Genomic DNA, 20,011 nt, shown 5'->3' with positions numbered 1-20,011 from the left:
TGGTATGAGTATGGTCGGAACTAAGCAGTTATGTGGGTCCATTGATGTAATTACCTACAAACTCTAAAAGAGAGAAGTTTAAGATGAAAAGATATGTTATTTATCTGTTATTTGACATTAGTATTGATATTATTTGATATCCTGCTCTTGTGATTTTGCCTGTGGATGTTTCAGTCCAAAAGAGTTTGACTTCCGAGACAATGTGGAGCCAGAAAAGGAGAACACAGAGTCAGTTTTGGAAGCAGGAAAGTGGGTCCTTGTACAATATGATGGAGAACAGTTCCCTGGCACAATCACACAGGTATGAAGAAGTATATGGTGTTATGGATATTTGTTGTCGTTGATGAAAAATCCTTACATTTATTTATGTATTATTTGTTTATTTATTTTTACTCTCTAGATTGTAGATTACTCTCTAGATTGTGATCAGTATGAAGTTGTGCTTGACTGAACAAATTTTTCATTCCATCCATAAGATTTGAGGAAGAAAAAGTGTGGTACTACTTTGATGACATAAAAGCAATCATTCCAGAGCCACAACCTGCCACATCCTCAGCTCGACACTTCTGTGTGTTGCCTGAGATCTGGGCAAAGTAACAAACAAACATGTTCTGGACAAACAAACATGTGTAAAACACTCAATTGGTAAAGATGGTGGCAAAAGATGTTGGGGTGGTGATAGAACCACACCATAAAATGTTTGTTTGCAAGCTACCTCCAAGATGATCCCAATACATTAAACCAGAGTGTCATTTAACCTCCTGATGTATAGTTAACTGATTTTCTTCTATTAAATTTTCCTGTTTGCACCACAGCCAAATACCTTGCCAATATAATTAACTCATATTTGTTTTGAAACAACCACTAATCTACATTGAAAGTAAAATGTTTTTAGGCACACGCTGATATGTTGCCCTGTTTATTCCTGTTGTAATGTTTTTCTTTAATATATTTTTTTTTTTTTGTTTGGCATATGTATTTTTCAAACACTTCACAATAAAATTGTTTTGAACTTGAGTGCATGATTGTGCAAATATTATCTGTTTTTTCTACTTTAAAATTAGTTTTTAACAAAATCTCAGACTAGTATACATATGATCATTACCGAAATAATTAACCTATTAACCTATAAAAAACCTATGTATCATTACCGCAACAGATGTTCATTAAATGTTAATTGAATTGATGTAAACATAGTTCTTTGATTTTAAATGCATGTGCAGAATCTACAAACTTTCAGGTTTGTCATGTCATTTTGAAAATATTTCAGGTTTCATCTAAATATTTTTACAAAAATGGTTGTAAGTTGTGGAAGGTGTTGCGGCAATGAGAGAAATGAATCAAAATAAAAAAACTGTTAAATTAAAAATAAATATTATTTCAGAATTTCAAGTAACTGTGCATGACTATTAATAATCCATTTTTAAAAATGTGAAAATATATTAGCTTTTCTAACAATGCTGATGTTTTCAGACTGTTGCGGTAATGAGATTTTTTAGGACTTATTTTCGAAATGTTTAAAAAAATGTTCAATGATAAGTAAAAGTTTTTAAATTAATTTTCAGAAATACTCCAGACTTTGTTTCTAATGTCTGAAAAAAAAGTAAATTTAAGCATTTTTTACATTTTCATGCTTGACATTTTTAAAACGAAGTTTTCGTGAGAATCACCATACACTTGCAAGTAAAAGTATGTGAACCACTTGCAGAATCTGTGAAAATGTGCAAAATTTTTACAAAATAAGAGAGATTATACAAAATGCATGTTATATTTTATTTAGTACTGTCCTGAGTAAAATATTTTACATAAAAGATGTTTACATATAATCCATAAGACAAAAAAATAGCTGAATTTATTAAAATGACCCAGTTCAAAAGTTTGTGAACCATTGATTCTTAATACTGTGTGTGGTTACCTGGATGATCTACGACTGTTTTTTAGTTGTGTGATGGTTGTTCATGAGTCCCTTGTTAATTCTGAGCAGTTAAACTGAGCTCAGTTCTTCAGAAAAATTCTATAAATGTATGTTAATAAATAAATGTGGTTATTTTAATAAATTCAGCTATTTTTTTGTCTTGTGGATTATATGTAAACATATTTTATGTAAAATATCTTACTCAGTACTAAATAGTAAATAACATGCATTTTGTATTATCTCCCTTATTTTGTTAAAATTATTAACATTTTCACAGATTCTGCAAGTGGTTCACATACTTTTTCTTGCAACTGTATATAGCATCTCTGCATCCTTTCAGCCTCAAGAGCTCTCAGTTTTTGTATTATTCTTACCTTATATCCCCTCCAGAATGCCTGGATCAAAACTGCAGCTTGCTCATCTGTTAAAAGTAAAGAAACCGGATGCTGCTTCCTGGGGCTGACAAAGAAAAAAAAATTTAATTATTAAAAACAAACTTTATTTCACACAATCAATTTTCACAAATAATTAAAAAATTACAGTACATTAGGAGTCATAACACCACTGAATTTTAAACGGTCACATAATTTTTTTTTTTTTTTCATTACTTTAAAATATTTAAATATATGCTTTAAACAGAGACATAATATCATGGCCAAGTCTATTCTCTATCGTATTATTCGTACTTGTATAGATTGTAAGTTTTGCTTGACCAATTAAAGTTGTTTAGCTGCTATTTTACCCAGTTTTTGACTGTACACTGCCCCCCAAAATAAAAGCATTATGTGTTTGAAGAATCTAAATACTTGACTCAGCAAAACAAAAAGTCTCACACATTCTAAAAACAATGAAAAACCATAAACACAAAACACACTTGACATAACACTTGGATCAATAACAGAAATAAATGCAAGGAAATTGCTGTAAAGAATACAGCACCTGAAATAACCGTTTACCAGATCATTAATAATTTTAAGAAGAGAAGTTCAACTGCAGTGAAGAAGGCTTTAGGACGTTCCAGAGTCTCAAGCAGTTGAGTGCCAAATTAGGGGTCTGCTGTTGTAAGGATTTTGAAATAGTCCTGAAGAGGGCGCTTATGGACTGCTTTAGCATATGACTGCTAAAAAAACGTTCACATTCGAGGTCATCCTAGTTTTTAGTGAAGCAACTGGCATAAAGACCTGTATTTTGAGTGTTGCTAATGTAGTTATTTTTGTATTGGTGGATTTGTGCATGCAAAAAAATTAACCACATATCTATCTACTTGTCATATATGAGAAGTAAGTGTGGAATAAAATAAACTGTCGATGAAGAACAACAGACTCATGCCTAATAACAGTGATGACAACATTAAACTGGCAACACAGTTAAATCCTTCATTACAACCAACATGTCCACTGCTTCTGTTTCTACTACCAACCTGGCTGAAATATCTCTCTTAAAACAGTCTGCAACTCTCTAGTCTAATTCCCAAATGTCATTTGACAAGTTTTCAACCATTTCCTGTCTTTCTGGACAGGTGAGAATCAGATGTCCAGTTTCGCCGCAACCAAAACAACACAAATGCTCAAATTACATAGTTACAATTGTCACAGTTTATGTCAAAATTGTCAAGATCATGTAGACATAACGCCTAAATGATACATGTTTGATAGGACTGGGACAATACATCGATTCTCGATCGATACAATGAATCTGGATCAATCCTGATATTTCTCTCTCGAGTCGATTCTGAGCTTAGTTTTAACAGCAGATGGCGCTCCAGGCTAGTTTAACTGCACACCCTACAGCGCTCATGCGTTCGGTCACGTAAGTAGTTAAAGGTGCCCTAGATTCAAAAATTGAATTTACCTCGGCATAGTTAAATAACAAGAGTTCAGTACATGGAAATGACATACAGAGAGTCTTAAACTCCATTGTTTTCTCCTTCTTATATAAATCTAATTTGTTTAAAAGACCTCCGAAGAACAGGCGAATCTCAACATAACACCGACTGTTACGTAACAGTCTGGGCAGCCAGTAACGTCTGGATGTGCAGAGCTGAATCAACAGACTAGGTAAGCCAGCAAGAACAATAGCAAAAAATGGCAGATGGAGCAATAATAACTAACACGATCCATGATTACATGATATTTTTAGTGATATTTGTGAATTGTCTTTCTAAATGTTTTGTTAGCATGTTGCTAATGTACTGTTAAATGTGGTTAAAGTTACCATCATTTATTACTGTATTCATGGAGACAAGAGCCGTCGCTATTTTCATTTTTAAACACTTGCAGTCTGTATAATTCATAAACACAATTTCATTCTTTATAAATCTCTCCAACAGTGTAGCAATAGCCGTGAGCCACGGAGCACAGCTTCAAACTCATTCAGAATCAAATGTAAACATCAAAATAAACACTGTACTTGCGCAATTAGATATGCTGCATGACGAACACTTTGTAAAGATCCATTTTGAGGGTTATATTAACTGTGTGAACTTTTTTTATGTTGTTTAAGGCAAGCGCGAGCTCCGTGAGCGTGGAGCACGAGAATTAAAGGGCCACACACCCTGAATCGGCTCATTTCTAATTATGCCTCAAAATAAATGAATTTAAAAAAATCTATGGGGTATTTTGAGCTGAAACTTCACAGACACATTCAGGGGACACCTTAGACTTATATTACATCTTTTAAAAAAAACTTCTAGGGCACCTTTAAAATATACTTGCACCTCAGCTCAGAATGCTTTTATGATGCGAGATTTGTAATTCGCTTGAACCTTTTTGAACTTTATGAATGATTACTTTAGGTTTAACTGGTGTGTGTAAAGGAACTGGAAGCAGGCAGTGCATGAGTGTTTTCTAAGGCACGTATAGTAGTGCCATCTCCTGTTAAAAAACTAAGCTCAGAATCGACTCGAAAGAGAGTAGTACGGTACAGAGTCTGGCACGTCAACTATAGGAGAAAAATAAACAATCCGTGCACACGAATTCTTAAACTGTTCCCTCGGTTTAACAAATCATGCCCATGGATTAATAAACCATACCCACGAATTTCCAATCCGTGCGGTTTTTAAATTCGTTGCCACAAATTCATAATCCGTGCGCACGCTTTCGCAGTCCGTTCCCACGGTTTTGTAAAAACTGTACTCACAGATTTGTGGCCCCGCCTCCAATCCTTGCCGGCAGATTCAACCAGGCTATGGGCTATTATAAATAAAAAAAACTTTATTTTACAAAATGGAGAATTCCCTGAACTTCCATTAAGAATTCATTTGAGAATTTCCATTATTTTTATCTTTTAAAATCCATTTTGGGCAAAAAGCTTAGTATAATAAAATCAACAAAACAAGTCTTCCTGTTAAGAATGAATAGTAGCCTAGGCCTACACATTTCTAAAACTGTAAAAAGTTTTTTTTTTTTTTTTTTAAATAAAGCATTCATTAATTTATGATAAACATACGTCGGATTCTCCGTCTTAAGTGCACTCATTTATAGTCATATTATAGTCATAAAAATAATTGATAAATAAATAAATTTAAAAATAAATACAATAAATAATAATAATTGTTGTTGTTGTTGTTATTATTAGCTTATTGTTGCATTTAGGCTACATGCATTTAGAAGAAGAAAAGAGGAACAAAGAAATTAAAAGTCAGTCATAATACACAATGCCAGGTTTATTAGGCAATAATAATAAAGTGCTAAGATTATCACAAATAAACACAAGATTTTGACGCACATAATTCTTATTAAATCGTTGTATTCTGCTACCCGTTGATGGAGAATCACTGCAGTTAATATAATTTGATGAATGTTCCGTCAGCATAGTGGAATACTAGCGCGACTCGAATTAAGTGCACTCAATAGTTGTACATATGCCACAAATGTGGTTAAAGGATGACTGTAGTCGCCTGATTTCATGTAAATTCAAGGTGAGGTATTTGGCAGCTGCAGATCTCAAACGAACTTACCGATCGGCGTGATTTGCTGCTTGAAGTCGAATGGAGTCGAGGAGTTGAATACATACTTAAGCCATACATACACTTTCTGCTGCCCGTATCTTGCAAACTTTGTTGTCTTTATTGCAGATGAAGCTGTTTATATATATTTGTGAAATAAACGCATGTTTCCAACATTTAAGTGCAGTAAAAAACTTCTCATTCAAAGCTTAATGTACTAGGCCTACTTATTTAAGTGCACAGGCCTATGTACAATGAAGATCAAGCTTATTTTTTTTAATATCAAAGTCTATTTTTCCACTTTTATTTCGATAAATATGACATACAGGTGCTGTTCATATAATTAGAATATCCTCAAAAAGTTGATTTATTTCACTAATTCCATTCAAAAAGTGAAACTTGTATATTATATTCATTCATTACACACAGACTGATATATTTCAAATGTTTATTTCTTTTAATTTTGATGATTATAACTGACAACTAAGGAAAATCCCAAATTCAGTATCTCAGAAAATTAGAATATTACTTAAGACCAATACAAAGAAAGGATTTTTAGAAATCTTGGCCAACTAAAAAGTATGAACATGAAAAGTATGAGCATGTACTGCACTCAATACTTAGTTGGGGCTCCTTTTGCCTAAATTACTGCAGCAATGCAGCGTGGCATGGAGTCGATCAGTCTGTGGCACTGCTCAGGTGTTATGAGAGCCCAGGTTGCTCTGATAGTGGCCTTCAGCTCTTCTGCATTGTTGGGTCTGGCATATCGCATCTTCCTCTTCACAATACTCCATAGATTTTCTATGGGGTTAAGGTCAGACGAGTTTGCTGGCCAATTAAGAACAGGGATACCATGGTCCTTAAACCAGGTACTGGTAGTTTTGGCAATGTGTGCAGGTGCCAAGTCCTGTTGGAAAATGAAATCTGCATCTCCATAAAGTTGGTCAGCAGCAGGAAGCATGAAGTGCTCTAAAACTTCCTGGTATACGGCTGCGTTGACCTTGGACCTCAGAAAACACAGTGGACCAACACCAGCAGATGACATCACACCATCACTGACTGTGGAAACTTTACACTGGACCTCAAGCAATGTGAATTGTGTGCCTCCCCTCTCTTCCTCCAGACTCTGGGACCCTGATTTCAAAAGGAAATGCAAAATTTACTTTCATCAGAGAACATGACTTTGGACCACTCAGCAGCAGTCCAGTGCTTTTTGTCTTTAGACGCTTCTGACGCTGTCGGTTGTTCAAGAGTGGCTTGACACAAGGAATGCGACAGCTGAAACCAATGTCTTGTATATGTCTGTGTGTAGTGGTTCTTGAAGCACTGACTCCAGCTGCAGTCCACTCTTTGTGAATCTCCCCCACATTTCTGAATGGGTTTTGTTTCACAATCCTCTCCAGGGTGCGGTTATCCCTATTGCTTGTACACTTTTTTCTACCACATCTTTTCCTTCCCTTCGCCTCTCTATTAATGTGCTTGGACACAGAGCTCTGTGAACAGACAGCCTTTTTTACAATGACCTTTTGTGTCTTGCCCTCCTTGTGCAAGGTGTCAGTGGTCGTCTTTTGGACAACTGTCAAGTCAGCAGTCTTCCCCATGATTGTGTAGCCTACAGAACTAGAATGAGAGACCATTTAAAGGCCTTTGCATGTGTTTTTAGTTAATTAGCTGATTAGAGTGTGGCACCAGGTGTCTTCAATATTGAACCTTATCACAAAATTTGGGATTTTCCTTAGTTGTCTTAGTTATGAAAAGAAATAAACATTTGAAATATATCAGTCTGTGTGTAATGAATGAATATAATATACTTGATAAATTGATTTATTTCACTAATTCCATTCAAAAAGTGAAACTTGTATAGACTTCCATTCAAAACTTTTTTTTCAAACTGCAGGCACTGCAATGCAATCTCTATGGGTTCCGGGAGGGCTAGCACTAATGTGCCTTCGTCATCATACGTAGCCTTAACTTGTGCAGAGATTGGTGGGAACATATTTATAATCTTTAAGCTAAAGTGACATCCAGTCATTTCCTCAGTGCATAACTTCCTTTTCAGACATTTTCTGTAAATGTAAATCTGTAAATGTTAGAAAGTCAAGAAAATGTTTCCATTTTGCTGTCCAGGAGTCAGAAGTAGAAGCACAAACTTCCGTGAACGCGCACCACCGTGCGAATGCGCGCCAAACAGACTGAGCACAATAATTCTGACTAAAGTATACATTTAGCTAAAATATTTGTTGTTGATTATTTGTTTGTGTTTGCGAACATACAACTAAGTGTATTTTTATGATAGCAGTAACTGTAAAGTGACTATTGTAGGGTAATCAAATAATAATTAGTCTGTGCTTTTGTTTTTATTTTCATTTTTAGTTTAGTGAATTTAACTTCTGCTTTAAAAAACATTTTGTTTTTAGATTGTAGTGTTACATTGTTAGAATGTAGGCCTAATGTAATTTGTAGGAAAATAATTAAATACAGATTTAAAAAAAAAAAAATTTAGTTCAAATAGAAAAATGTACAAAATACAGAGATTATACATCATCATTCCGCCCAAAAATAGAGATATGAGTATTTGGCCATATCGCCCAGCCCTATGGCAAGCTTTAAATACTGAATTTTCCATGTTTTAGATAAGCAGTAATGATACATTACATCACTTGTTAAATTGTTATTTAACAATTTGCCTATTCATTCCTAAAAATGTAATTTTTTTTTTTTTTTGCCCCCCCCCAAAAAAAATATTAGCACAAGCCGCCACTGCAGTCAAAACATTATCCTTGATAAATGGAGACAGAATGACTCTTTTAGACGGCGTTGATAATAGGGTATATGTCGAACGTCACATGACCAAACCGGAAAACTGGTCTCATTGCATCCGCTTGTCAGAGAAAGTGTTAACAGCAGTGAACTCACAGCATATCTATGGACTTTTAAGGTAATCAGCGATTGATTACATTGGTATAGGTGTTTTATTCTATTAAATATCTAAAAGTTAGTGTGAAGAAGAAAAATGAAAAAAACGTTTAAATATCAATCTGCATATGCAGGGCAGGCCCGTGCTGGAGGTCCTGGACAACTTGTTCAGATATATCGTATCATGGATTCTATCAAATACCAACAGATAAAAAATCAAAACCTGACCACTTCTGCTAGAAATCTTATAATGGGCTGTGGTTGGATCATCTGTCGGGACAATGATCCAAAACAAACATCAAAACCAGCACAAAAATGGGTCACTGAGCACAAAATGAAGCTTCTGCCATTGTCTTCCCAGTTCCCTGACCTGAACCCTAAAGAAATGAGTGGAGGGAACTGAAGAGAAGAAGCACCAGCATGGAGCTGGGAATCTGAAGGTTCTGGAGAGATTCTGTATGGAGGAATGGTCTCTGATCTCTTCTCAGGTGTTCTCCAAACTCATCAGGCATTATTGAAGAAGACTCAGAGCTGTTATCTTGGCAAAAGGAGGTTGCAAAAAGAATTGAATAAAAGGGTGCTAATAATTGTGGGCAACGTGTTTTGGAGAAAAACATTTATTTCATAATGTTATTTCCCCCCTACTTTCAATTCTTTTCCTTCAATGAAAGGTTAGATTTTTGCTAATTTTATAAATTAAAGATCAAAAGGATAAACAATGCAGATTTATTTTTAGAGTCACCTTTGATCATATTTATGAAGGGGTCTAATAATTCTGGCCACAACTGTAAAATGAACAGTGGTTTGTGAACGTAGACACTTTATTACCAAATAATTTATCAGCAGTGTTTACTTGCAGTGGCAAGTAACTTAAAACTATTTCAAGGAAATTTATTTAAAAGTGCTTTTAAATGCGAATCGCATCTGTTTACCCTAGAGTTGGTTTACCCTTCGCCTATGATCAGAATAGTTAATGCACAACGCATAGTTAACAAACAAAAATCATAGTTATTACACAAAACGTAACTTGAATCATAATTAGGCTATATTTATAAATGCCTATCACTTGAGACCCATCACCTTCAATTATTTTAATGGTGAGTATTCCTACACTCAAGCCTTTGTTGCACATCAATATGCTACAAATGCAAGACGTTTATTGTGTGGTGTAAATATAACTTATTCTGAAGCAATATTTCATCAGTGTTTTATCAACTTTAACATTTAAATCTGCAGTTTTGTGATATTTACCCCGAAGGCTTTTTTTTTTTTTTTTTTTTACCTTTATAAAGGGTATTTCCCCCTAACCATATTAAAAGTATGCTGCATCTGTTTTGTTTTTTTATCAATAAATTCAATTAGAATAATTAGACACACAGGACTATTATCAATCAAATCAAATCATTGACACTTATAAATGACAGCTGAAAATACAAATAAGAAATATTGGGGAGAAAATGATGACTTTTAAACATGAAACTAAAACGGCAGTAGGTGGCAGCATTTGACCACCTTAATGATTGAGTCATTCATTCAAACGATTCATTCGAACGGTCGATTCATTCAAGAATGAGGCAGTTGTTTATGAATGGGTCATTGAATCTTTGATTCAACCGATTCGTTCAAAACACTGAATCATTCAGTAAAGAAAGATGGCTGAGTGTTGCTGTGAGGTACGTGCACAATGGTTCTGCTGTGATCTTTGTTTAGAACTGTTTTCGCTGCTGAAATAGAACAAAAACAGTCAATATTGCGTCTTTATGTAAGTGACTTAATATTAACTACTTGTTTATTGAACTGTCGTGAAAAAAAAATTGCATTTTCAATCGTGATGGTAACATAATTAGGAGGACAGCACTCTTGGTCGTGTGAAATAATACAATGTTTTAAAAATGGGGGAAAACAATATCTGTGTAAATAGGCGTCAACAAATAATATTAAAAAAAACACAATGTAAGGATGTTGCATGGGGAAAAATGTGTTAACATTTTAAGAGGAACACTATCTAAACACTAGTGTATATCATTTGAAACTGCTACAACAGCGGGGAAGATGCATGGGCATTAATTTGCATTTGTCTAACTCATTCAGATGGTGACACACAACTGAGGACATGTCCACATTTGAGTATTTCAGCTTCCCCTTTCACATCAAATTTAGTTCACAAATAACTGACATTCATGACCTATATATGATTTCATTTAAAATTGTCAATACTAAATTTCATTAGTAACTTACATTTTGCAGCATCAGTTGCATGCACATCCAAGATCTGATGATATCCCTGTTTATGGCTTATTTTTGACCAGATCATTCATTGAATCAGTGATTTCTTGATTCATGAACAGCAGCAAATGGATCAGTCCATTTCACTAATTAATCCTATAGGCTGCATCTAAAATCGCATACTTCCCTACAACAGGTATATAGTAGGTGAAAAATAGTGTGTGACAAAAGTAGTATGTCTGAATTCACAGTACTCAAAAGAGTAGGCAAAATGTCTCCGGATGACCTCTACGAGGTCTACGAGTGTGCATACGATGCACACTCGTCTTCTAAAGTGTGCACACGATGGACACTTTACTATCCCATGAGGCCACTATAGAGGATTTGTGACTGTCTCATTTCACAGGCTGCGTCCTCCGGAGGTCACATTTGAAGACTGCGTACGTCATCAAGGATGACTTATTTAAGAAAAGTAACCATAATAAAATTGACTGTTATTCCTTGTGAGGTTTAAAATATTGTAATTTCTTTCTTAAAACAATTGACACTGGTCCGAATTACATTCATACTACACACAGTACATAGTATGCGATTACGGACGCAGCCATAGTGTTATTTGTGAACCAAATCAGCAGGTTCATTGGTTCAACTCGTTCACAAATCAGATATCTCTTGTATCTCAGAGAGGGTGGCAATTTCTTTAGTTTGAAATAACAAGGAATAATATGTCTTTATGGAACGTAGTTGAGTAAAAAGTATGATATATGCTTTGAAATGTTGTAAAGTAAAAGTTTCTCAAAATAGAAATACTCTAAAATACGGACATTATAAAGTATAGAAACTTGAAAAATGTACTTAAAGGCATAGTTCTTGTCATTTTTACGTCTAACACTGTACATTTAACTTAGTTGGAAAATAACCCTTTCGCACGTAAGTGAGTTTTTCAAGGCGACCATTATTTAGAATGTATCACTTTTTTGTTTCCATGGTGACGCATCATTGCTTGTCATGTCACACACCGTGGCGCTGTATGACTGATAATCTGCTTTTATTTCAGTTTTCCTTTTTTATTCAAAATATTTACAAATTTGTTAATTATAACATGAAATATCTGATATTCCGATTGTCAAATATGAGCAAGTGGGTGTGTTTTGCTGTTTAAACACCTTTATAATGATCGCGTTTGTTGAGCTATACATGTTATGGGCGCTGCCATGTTAGTTTGCACCGCAGGTTCTGTTGGATTTACAACATGTGAATTCATCCAATTCTCCCGAAATACATGAAAGTAAGTAAGCTGGTGAACTGGGGAAGAATAGAGTCAACTTTAAAGGTACTTACACAATGTGTATCTGATATGAATAAAACGTGTCCTCTAATTATAATGGAAAGAATTGTTATTGCCGTTCTATATACATCAGTGTGTATTTTACAAACTCTAAATGTATTGTTTTGTTTGTACTTACATGTATTTAAACATCCGAAACCTAAAATAAACATTATGTGGTTGAAAACACTGCATATTTGTGATATATGAAAAGTGCTGCGCGCGTCTGTCTCTGGGTAAGCACCAGCCAAAGCGCACAAGCACATTTGAATTGCACTGAAAAAAAAAGGCCTTCTGAATTGAAGTGATGTAACATCTGCATCCGTCATCCATTCCTCCAATCTCCAGAGGGAGCCATCTCCCGAATACTGAACACTGCCGGTTCTTCTCTCTTCACTTCCTGTCTCCACCTGTTATAAGCCATGTTGTGAAGTATTACCAGTTTACCCTGTAGAGACAAGGTCATAAACGGGCAGAGAGACATACACGTGGCAAACAAACAGGAGACATACACGTTTGCCACGTGTATGTCTCTCTGCCTGTTTATGACCTTGACTTTTGGATTACTGTTTTGGATTAGTTTGCTGTCTGGACTGCCGCTATTGTTACTGACCCTTCGGTTGTTTGTTGACCATGCTTCCTGCTCTGCATCTAACCTCGTTTGTGCTGTTGTGCTGAAAAAAACTCCGTACATGGATTCAAATACTCAACTGAGTCAGTCATTGTTACAGAATACTTCGCCTGACCAGAATTCAACAGAGTTAATGCAACTACAGGCCACGTTTGCTGACCAGAATGAAATTATCAAGGATTTTCAAGGCCAACTCTCTTCACTACGAGCTGCAAACGAACTCGCGCGCTACATTCAATCTCTCCCACTGACCAGGCCTGATCCAGTAAGATTCTTTTTCCTGACAAGTTTGATGGTACAGCTGAATAATGCAGTTTTTTTGCGTCAGTGCACAATCTATTTTGATAACCAGCCTGAAGCTTTTCTTAGATTCAACTAAGTGCTCTTTCATGATGTCACTCTTAACGGGAAAAGCTCTCGAGTGCGCATCAGCTGTGTAGCAAATTAGCTCAAAATAAATATGAATAATTAATCATAACTAGTTATGATTAATTATTAATATTGGGATCAGTTAATAAAATTAACTTAATGTAATAAAATTAATATTACAATCAATTAACCCGTTGTCCAATGAACACACAGTGTTAATTGTTTATTAATTCTAAGAAATGTTCATTTCCAGGTTATGGGAAATAACAATCTTATTGTACAGTACTACTAAGAGACTGTAAGTCAGGATCGACATGAATAGGGACTCCAGCATATGAGCGCAAAACACAGACAACTTTACATGTGACATGAACGAGACATTATTAATTAGATTAAACACTTAAATTACTCTAACATTCACACACATACATACAGTTTACCAAGAGAGGGAGAGCTAAAGCAGAGTACAGGAAGCAAGAAGTTACAGCATTGTTTGACATTCAGCAGATCAACAGCCTTGAGCAAACCATCATTTTAGTTTTAACAGGCCCTTCTTTAAAAGGGGAAAGGATACACAATGTATCCGATAATGAGACTAAGTTTGATACTTGCATGTCTCTCCACGTTGAATTAAAACTGTCCTGATGCAATTTGTGGAGGCTTCCGTTGAATCTTTGCTGATATTGTCTTGACGAAAGAAAACCAGTTGGATTCAGAGGATCTTTGGTGAATGGAAGGTCTAGGCCGAGACCTGGCACAAGCTTGGGGTTCCTTAGAAGCTTCTAGCTTCTTACAGCGTCATCTTGACATCAGCATTTGTCAGTAAAAGAGAAGAAGAGAGGGTTTGATCTTGTGATCAGTGAATGTAAGGGGTGAAGATGTCACACCCTCTTAAGGTGTCTGAGCCAATAAGGAGTTGCCCCCTCGGAGGGAAGTTTTACGAGTCTTTGGCCCCGTCCACACGGAGACGCGTTTCAGTGAAACCGCACAAATTTTTTATCGGATAGGCGTTTCGTCCACACAGATCCGGCGTTTTCGAAAGGTGAAACCGGAATTTTTTGAAACCGGGTCCCAGAGTGGAAAAATTTGAAAACGCCGGCTTGGCGTTGTCGTGTGGACTGGGCAACAATGATGTCATCACCCCACGTGTCGACCCTCGTCAGACGCGCTAACGCCACAAAACGGCACCAACAACAGCAATAGCATATGCCTGAAACGCGTCTCCGTGTGGACGGGGCCAAAGACTCGTAAATCTTCCCTCCGAGGGGGCAACTCCTTACTCGTGCTGCAGAACCAAAATAAAGTGTTATTTCTAAGCTTTGCTAAAGTTTGTATTCAGCGCGCAAGGTTTATGCGCATGCTCCAAGTCTTCTTCGCTGCTTTAAGTGCATTTCTGCGGCAGAATTACAGCGCCACATAATGGCCTGGCATGTATACTACATTGTTTTGAGTCATTTCAGTGGTTTCGTGTGGACGCAGATATTTTTTGAGACGAGGAAAAAAAATATCGGTTTAGGGTAAGCTCCTGCTTCGTGTGGATGTAAGCCTTTGTTCTTTAGCAAGATATTAGCATAAGACACTGGATTGGATGAATGAGAAAAGAACCTTCTAGATTCTTATGATACTAATGTGTCACAGAGTTAGTAACATGTAACATAAATTGCCAAATAGGAAACGAAAGTTGGAGTCCGTAGATACCAAACATGCTACCAGTGTAATTTCGGTTAACTATACATTTGGAAACAACTATGGAACATTAATTAATTACCAAAATAGTTCAAAAGAGAGAATTAATACATAGAATAAAGCCTATAAAAGGAAAGTCATGAGATGGGAAAATTGGATACATGTTTATACATTTGCCAAGTGGTTATATAGAGAATGCCTAGGATAAGAGAGTTTATTTGTCCTTCTCAGAAAGAATGAAGTCAGAGTCACTAGTCTCTGCAAAATTCTTCCTGATCGTAAAAGGACCAAGTATCTGTAAAAGGGCACCTAGTTCTGCCTGTGGTTTAGCTACGTTTGGGATGTTAGTTGTAGTCTTAGGGGGATGGGTTCACAGTTTATGGGTAATTCATTAAATACAATGAATAATTGTGTGGCTGATTGATCCAGATGCTACAGCTGTTTGGGATCAGGATGACTGTTTAAGAAACTTGTTTGATTATTTCTCCAAGCAAATACGTGAAGTTTTTGAATATCCCACAGGAGGGAGAGATGTTTCGTTGCAGCCGTTACAGTTACGGCAAGGAAATCGCACAGCAGCCGATTATGCCGTTGAATTTCGCACCCTAGCAGCGCAAAGTGGCTGAAATGAGGTAGCGTTGAAAAAAGTGTTCAAGCAGGGCCTCAGTCAGACGTTACAGGCTGAACTTGCATGCAATGGATGTGGGCACAGATCTTCACCAATTGATTTCAATGGCTATAAAAATTGATAACCTTCTACGTAATAACCCACCAAGTTTGTTTGCAACCTCAACTTCTACCCCAGCCACCAATTTTCAGGAACCAGCTGAACCCATGCAGATCGTATATACTAAAGTGTCTGTAGAGGAACGTGAACGACGCCGAGTTAACCATCTTTGTTTCTAATGTGGTCAACCAGGTCATCAGTGACGTTCATGCCCTAATAAGCCCACCCAGACCAAAGTGAGTACTTTTTTAACTACAATGATGACTAAATGTTTTACTCTTCTCATAACACTCACCTATGCTAATTCTGCTCAATGTGTTCCAGTGCTAATTGATTCCGGCTCTGCACTGAATTTGATTCATCATGAGCTGGTCCATGAACTCAATATACCTGTTATCCCGTGCATACCACCTATTAATATAACCGCCATTAATAGCCAACCTATTGGTAGATGAATTACTCATCAAACTGTTCCAGTTACAGTCAGGATAGGCCTGTTCCACTCAGAAACCATCTCCTTGTATGTGACATCAACACCCCATCATCCTGTAGTCTTAGGGAATCCATGGCTAACTATTCATGATCCACAGTTTTCCTGGAATTTCCAAAGAGCTTACAGAATGGTCACCACATTGCTACAGCCATTGCCTCCAACTCCAGTTACAACTCCCCTGTTTAACCACAAGCATTGACAACCCGGTGACTAATCAGTTTTCAGCAAAACCAGTTACCTCCACATTGCCCCTGGGACAGCGCAATTGAACTATTACCAAACTTCTGTGAAATTCTGAACCACTATGTTATTGCTTACATAGATGACATTCTGATCTACTCAAAGACGCGTAAGTAACATATATATCATGTAAGAAACATCCTGTCTCGATTACTGGCAAACCATTTATATGTCAAAGCTGAGAAATGTGAATTTCACGTCTCAAGTACCACCTCCCTTGGCTACAAGATCAGTCAAAGGAGTGGAGATGGACACTGGAAAAGTCAAGGCAGTCACAGAGTGGCCAAGTCCTACCACGGTAAAGGAATTGCAAAGGTTATTGGGATTTGCTAATTTTTATAGGAGGTTTATCCATAATTACAGTTCCATTGCAGCCCCTCTATCCTCATTGCTTAAGGGTAAGCCAAATAAACTATCTTGGACTCAGCCTGCTCAGACAGCCTTTGAGGCCCTGAAAACCAGCTTCATTACTGCCCCAATCCTGAAACATCCAGATCCTACCTTACCATTCATTGTGGAAGTAGATGCTTCTGACTTTGGCATTGGAGCAGTTTTATCTCAGAGGCATGGAAACCCCGGTAAAATATTTCTGCAGAAAGCTATCCACTGCAAAGAAACTATGATGTAGGTAACAAGGAACTGTTGGCTATCAAAGCACCGCTGGCAGAATGGAGACACTGGTTGGAAGGAGCTCGCTATTGTTATTACTGACCACAAAAATTTGGAATCAAGTGTGCAAAGCGTCTCAACCCAAGACAAGCCCACTGGTCATCGTTCTTCACAAGGTTTCAGTTCATAGTCACTTATCACCCAGGAAGCAAGAACGGTAAAGCTGATGCTCTTCCCAAAGATTTGACTCAAATGAAACTTCTTGCTGCCAAGGGCCAATTCTACCTCTTTCAGTCATTGTGGCACCTGTGGGATTACAAATTTGTTCTATGTTATATCTAGGTTCCAATGTAATAGTATATGAACTGAAAACTTTATGTATATTGTGTCAAGGCAGGCAGACCAGGTGTCTGAGACACTAACCTTTTGTCTCATGCACTTCCTGACCATGTGGCATGACCAGCTCAAGATACAGCTGTGCTTTTGTCTCTATGATAATGTAAAGGTATAGGTGATACTGCCAGACTGATTGGATTAGCACCTATGCATTTGAATGACACAGTTATGTTGATTAGATCATGGCTGGGAAATGTAGGGAATGATCTGATTCCTGTACTGCATTTGCATCCTTTGTTTAGATTGTCTCCACCCCTACTCTATGTATCCCTCCCCCTTGAATGTATATGAACTGCCAAGTACAATGCCTTAGTCAGACTTGGATGCAGCGACACAACAGCACGTTTCTCAATAAAGAGTAACTTCTGTTGAAAGATATCCCAAAGTCTCCTGCTCTCCGCTTCAACGAGGGAAAAGGTTTCCAACAGTTTTGGTGCCGTGACCCGGATAGAGCTTCTCACCTCAATCCAGATTGAAACTTCAAGCACAACAAAGATTTGATCGAAAAGAAGATCCAGGCTGAATTTTCCTGTGCACCCAAGTGTTGGTGAGTGATACTCTATCCAAAAGAACCATTAAGACCAGTACAAATATGTTATCCTCTGCGCCATCAGAGAAGAGTTAACAGACAGCTGTAGGGTGTGGTTAACTAAGTTATCCTCTAAAAATGTTCTTTTAGAGATGAAGTTTATCCTCTGTTCAAGCAGGGAAGATTAGCATTAAGTGCTAATATTGGTAACCTCTGTTCAGGCAGGGAAGTTTGGCATCACGTGCTAATATTGGTTTATCCTCTGTGAAGTTAGGGAAGTTTTATCCTCTGCTTTATAAGGAAAGGTTGTTTATCCTCTGTTTAGGCAGGGAAGATTAGCATTAAGTGCTAATATTGGTAACCTCTGTTCAGGCAGGGAAGATTGGCATCAGGTGCTAATATTGGTTTATCCTCTGTAAAGTTAGGGAAGTTTTATCCTCTGCTTTATAAGGGAAGGTTGTTTATTCTCTGTTTAGACAGAGAAGATTTAGCATTACATGTTTTTACATCCTTTGTTCAGACAGGGAAGAATTAGTGTAAAGTGCTAATAATTTGTGTTGTCCTCTGTTCAACGAAGGTTGACAATAGTTGATCTGTATTAACAAGTGTACCCTCTGCTGATCAGAGAAGTTTTAGTGTTTTGATTGTGTGGTAACCAAGGAACTCACAAAATGTTTAGAAAAAATGCTAGACTGATCCCCACAACTGATAAAGGTGGTCTTGCGACTCCTTTGTGGTCAGATAGTGAATTCAAATCACAGTTAGGAGTGCAAATGAACCTAATAGTCACTGAGAAAGTTAGACAAGAACTCACTCAGAAATATGAAATACATCCAGACAAGATTTGGTCTGTAGATGAGTGTAAGAAGGTACTAGGAGCATGTATTCGCAAGAACAATGTGAAAGGCATTATCTGCTGCCATAGAGAATTTGATTTAGCGCTAGCTACACAACAGTCTCAGCGTAACTCAGAGCTAGAGGAACAGAACAAAGAACTCTGTGCTAGAGTAACTTCTTTGACTAAGAAATTGAACCGCTACAAAGCTGCAGCAAAAACTGATGTGGATGAAGTTAGTCAGTCTGATAACAATTATCCTGATTTACAAGCTTTCTTTGAAAAAGATGTAGCCATCCAATCAGTAACTGATGTGCCACTAAATTCAGTGAAGGTATGTGGTGCTAGGAGAAGATCTCAGGGAATTGAGGGAATTGACAGTGTTCCTCCAAATTCTTCTGTTGTCCAAGTACAAACTGTTGCCAAGGCGCTAAGACCTAAAGATGTAGAGAGACTATCCCAGAGCTTACCCTCAGCACACACAAATTTTCCTGAATTTAGAAGTGCATTGATAAGCAAAATGCGTCTCTATGACATGTCGTTGACAGAAGTCACACAGCTGATGTCACAAATTCTAAATGAAACTGAATTCAACAGTTTTGAGTCTGCTGTTACTTCTGAACTACAACATGTCAGTAAAGGCAATTTGAGAGAAGGTGTTTTGAAAATTATGAAGAATATCATGGGACCCAAAATAGACTGGTCCAGAATCACTAACTGTGTGCAAAGGAAAGAAGAACCTGTGAGTAAATACACTGAAAGGTTTTGTCAGTCAGCTGTGACTTACAGTGGAATAGTTGATGATTCTGAATGTGTGCTACATGACAAGGGACCCTTAGTCCCCATCTGGTCAGATGGCCTTTTAGTCGAGTACAGAAAAGCCTTGCCATTCCTAGACCTAACTTGGTCTAACAAAACCATCAGAACTAACCTAGACAGCTACATGCGAAAGAGATGCTGATGTTAAGGCAAAAGTGAAAGTAGCAGCAGCTACGTTTAGCACAACAAATCAAGACAATAGATGGCATAGAAAAGAAGGCAAATGCTACTACTGTGAAAAAGCAGGTCACTGGGAGAAAGAGTGTAGGAAGAAGTTGCAAGATAGTAAAAGAAACAATATGCATAACTCTGCTCCTTTTTAGCCCGCCTACAACCCTGAAGTAGTG

General features: G+C 37.0%; 1 protein-coding gene across 1 annotated transcript in view; it reads right to left on the bottom strand.

Moving 5' to 3' along the window:
• The window catches only part of iqck (IQ motif containing K), a 64,858-nt gene that overhangs the window by 17,130 nt on the left and 27,717 nt on the right, over positions 1 to 20,011 (bottom strand). Inside the window, exon 6 of the mRNA XM_067377490.1 lies at positions 2,290 to 2,374. Within this exon, the coding sequence (XP_067233591.1) occupies positions 2,290 to 2,374 (85 nt within the window). The remainder of the gene's footprint in view (positions 1 to 2,289; positions 2,375 to 20,011) is intronic.

The sequence above is a fragment of the Chanodichthys erythropterus genome, chromosome 3 (assembly GCF_024489055.1).
Source record: "Chanodichthys erythropterus isolate Z2021 chromosome 3, ASM2448905v1, whole genome shotgun sequence".
In the NCBI taxonomy this organism is placed as follows: domain Eukaryota; kingdom Metazoa; phylum Chordata; class Actinopteri; order Cypriniformes; family Xenocyprididae; genus Chanodichthys; species Chanodichthys erythropterus.
Note: the sequence above shows the minus strand (reverse complement) of the source record. Positions and strands in the feature narration are given on the sequence as shown.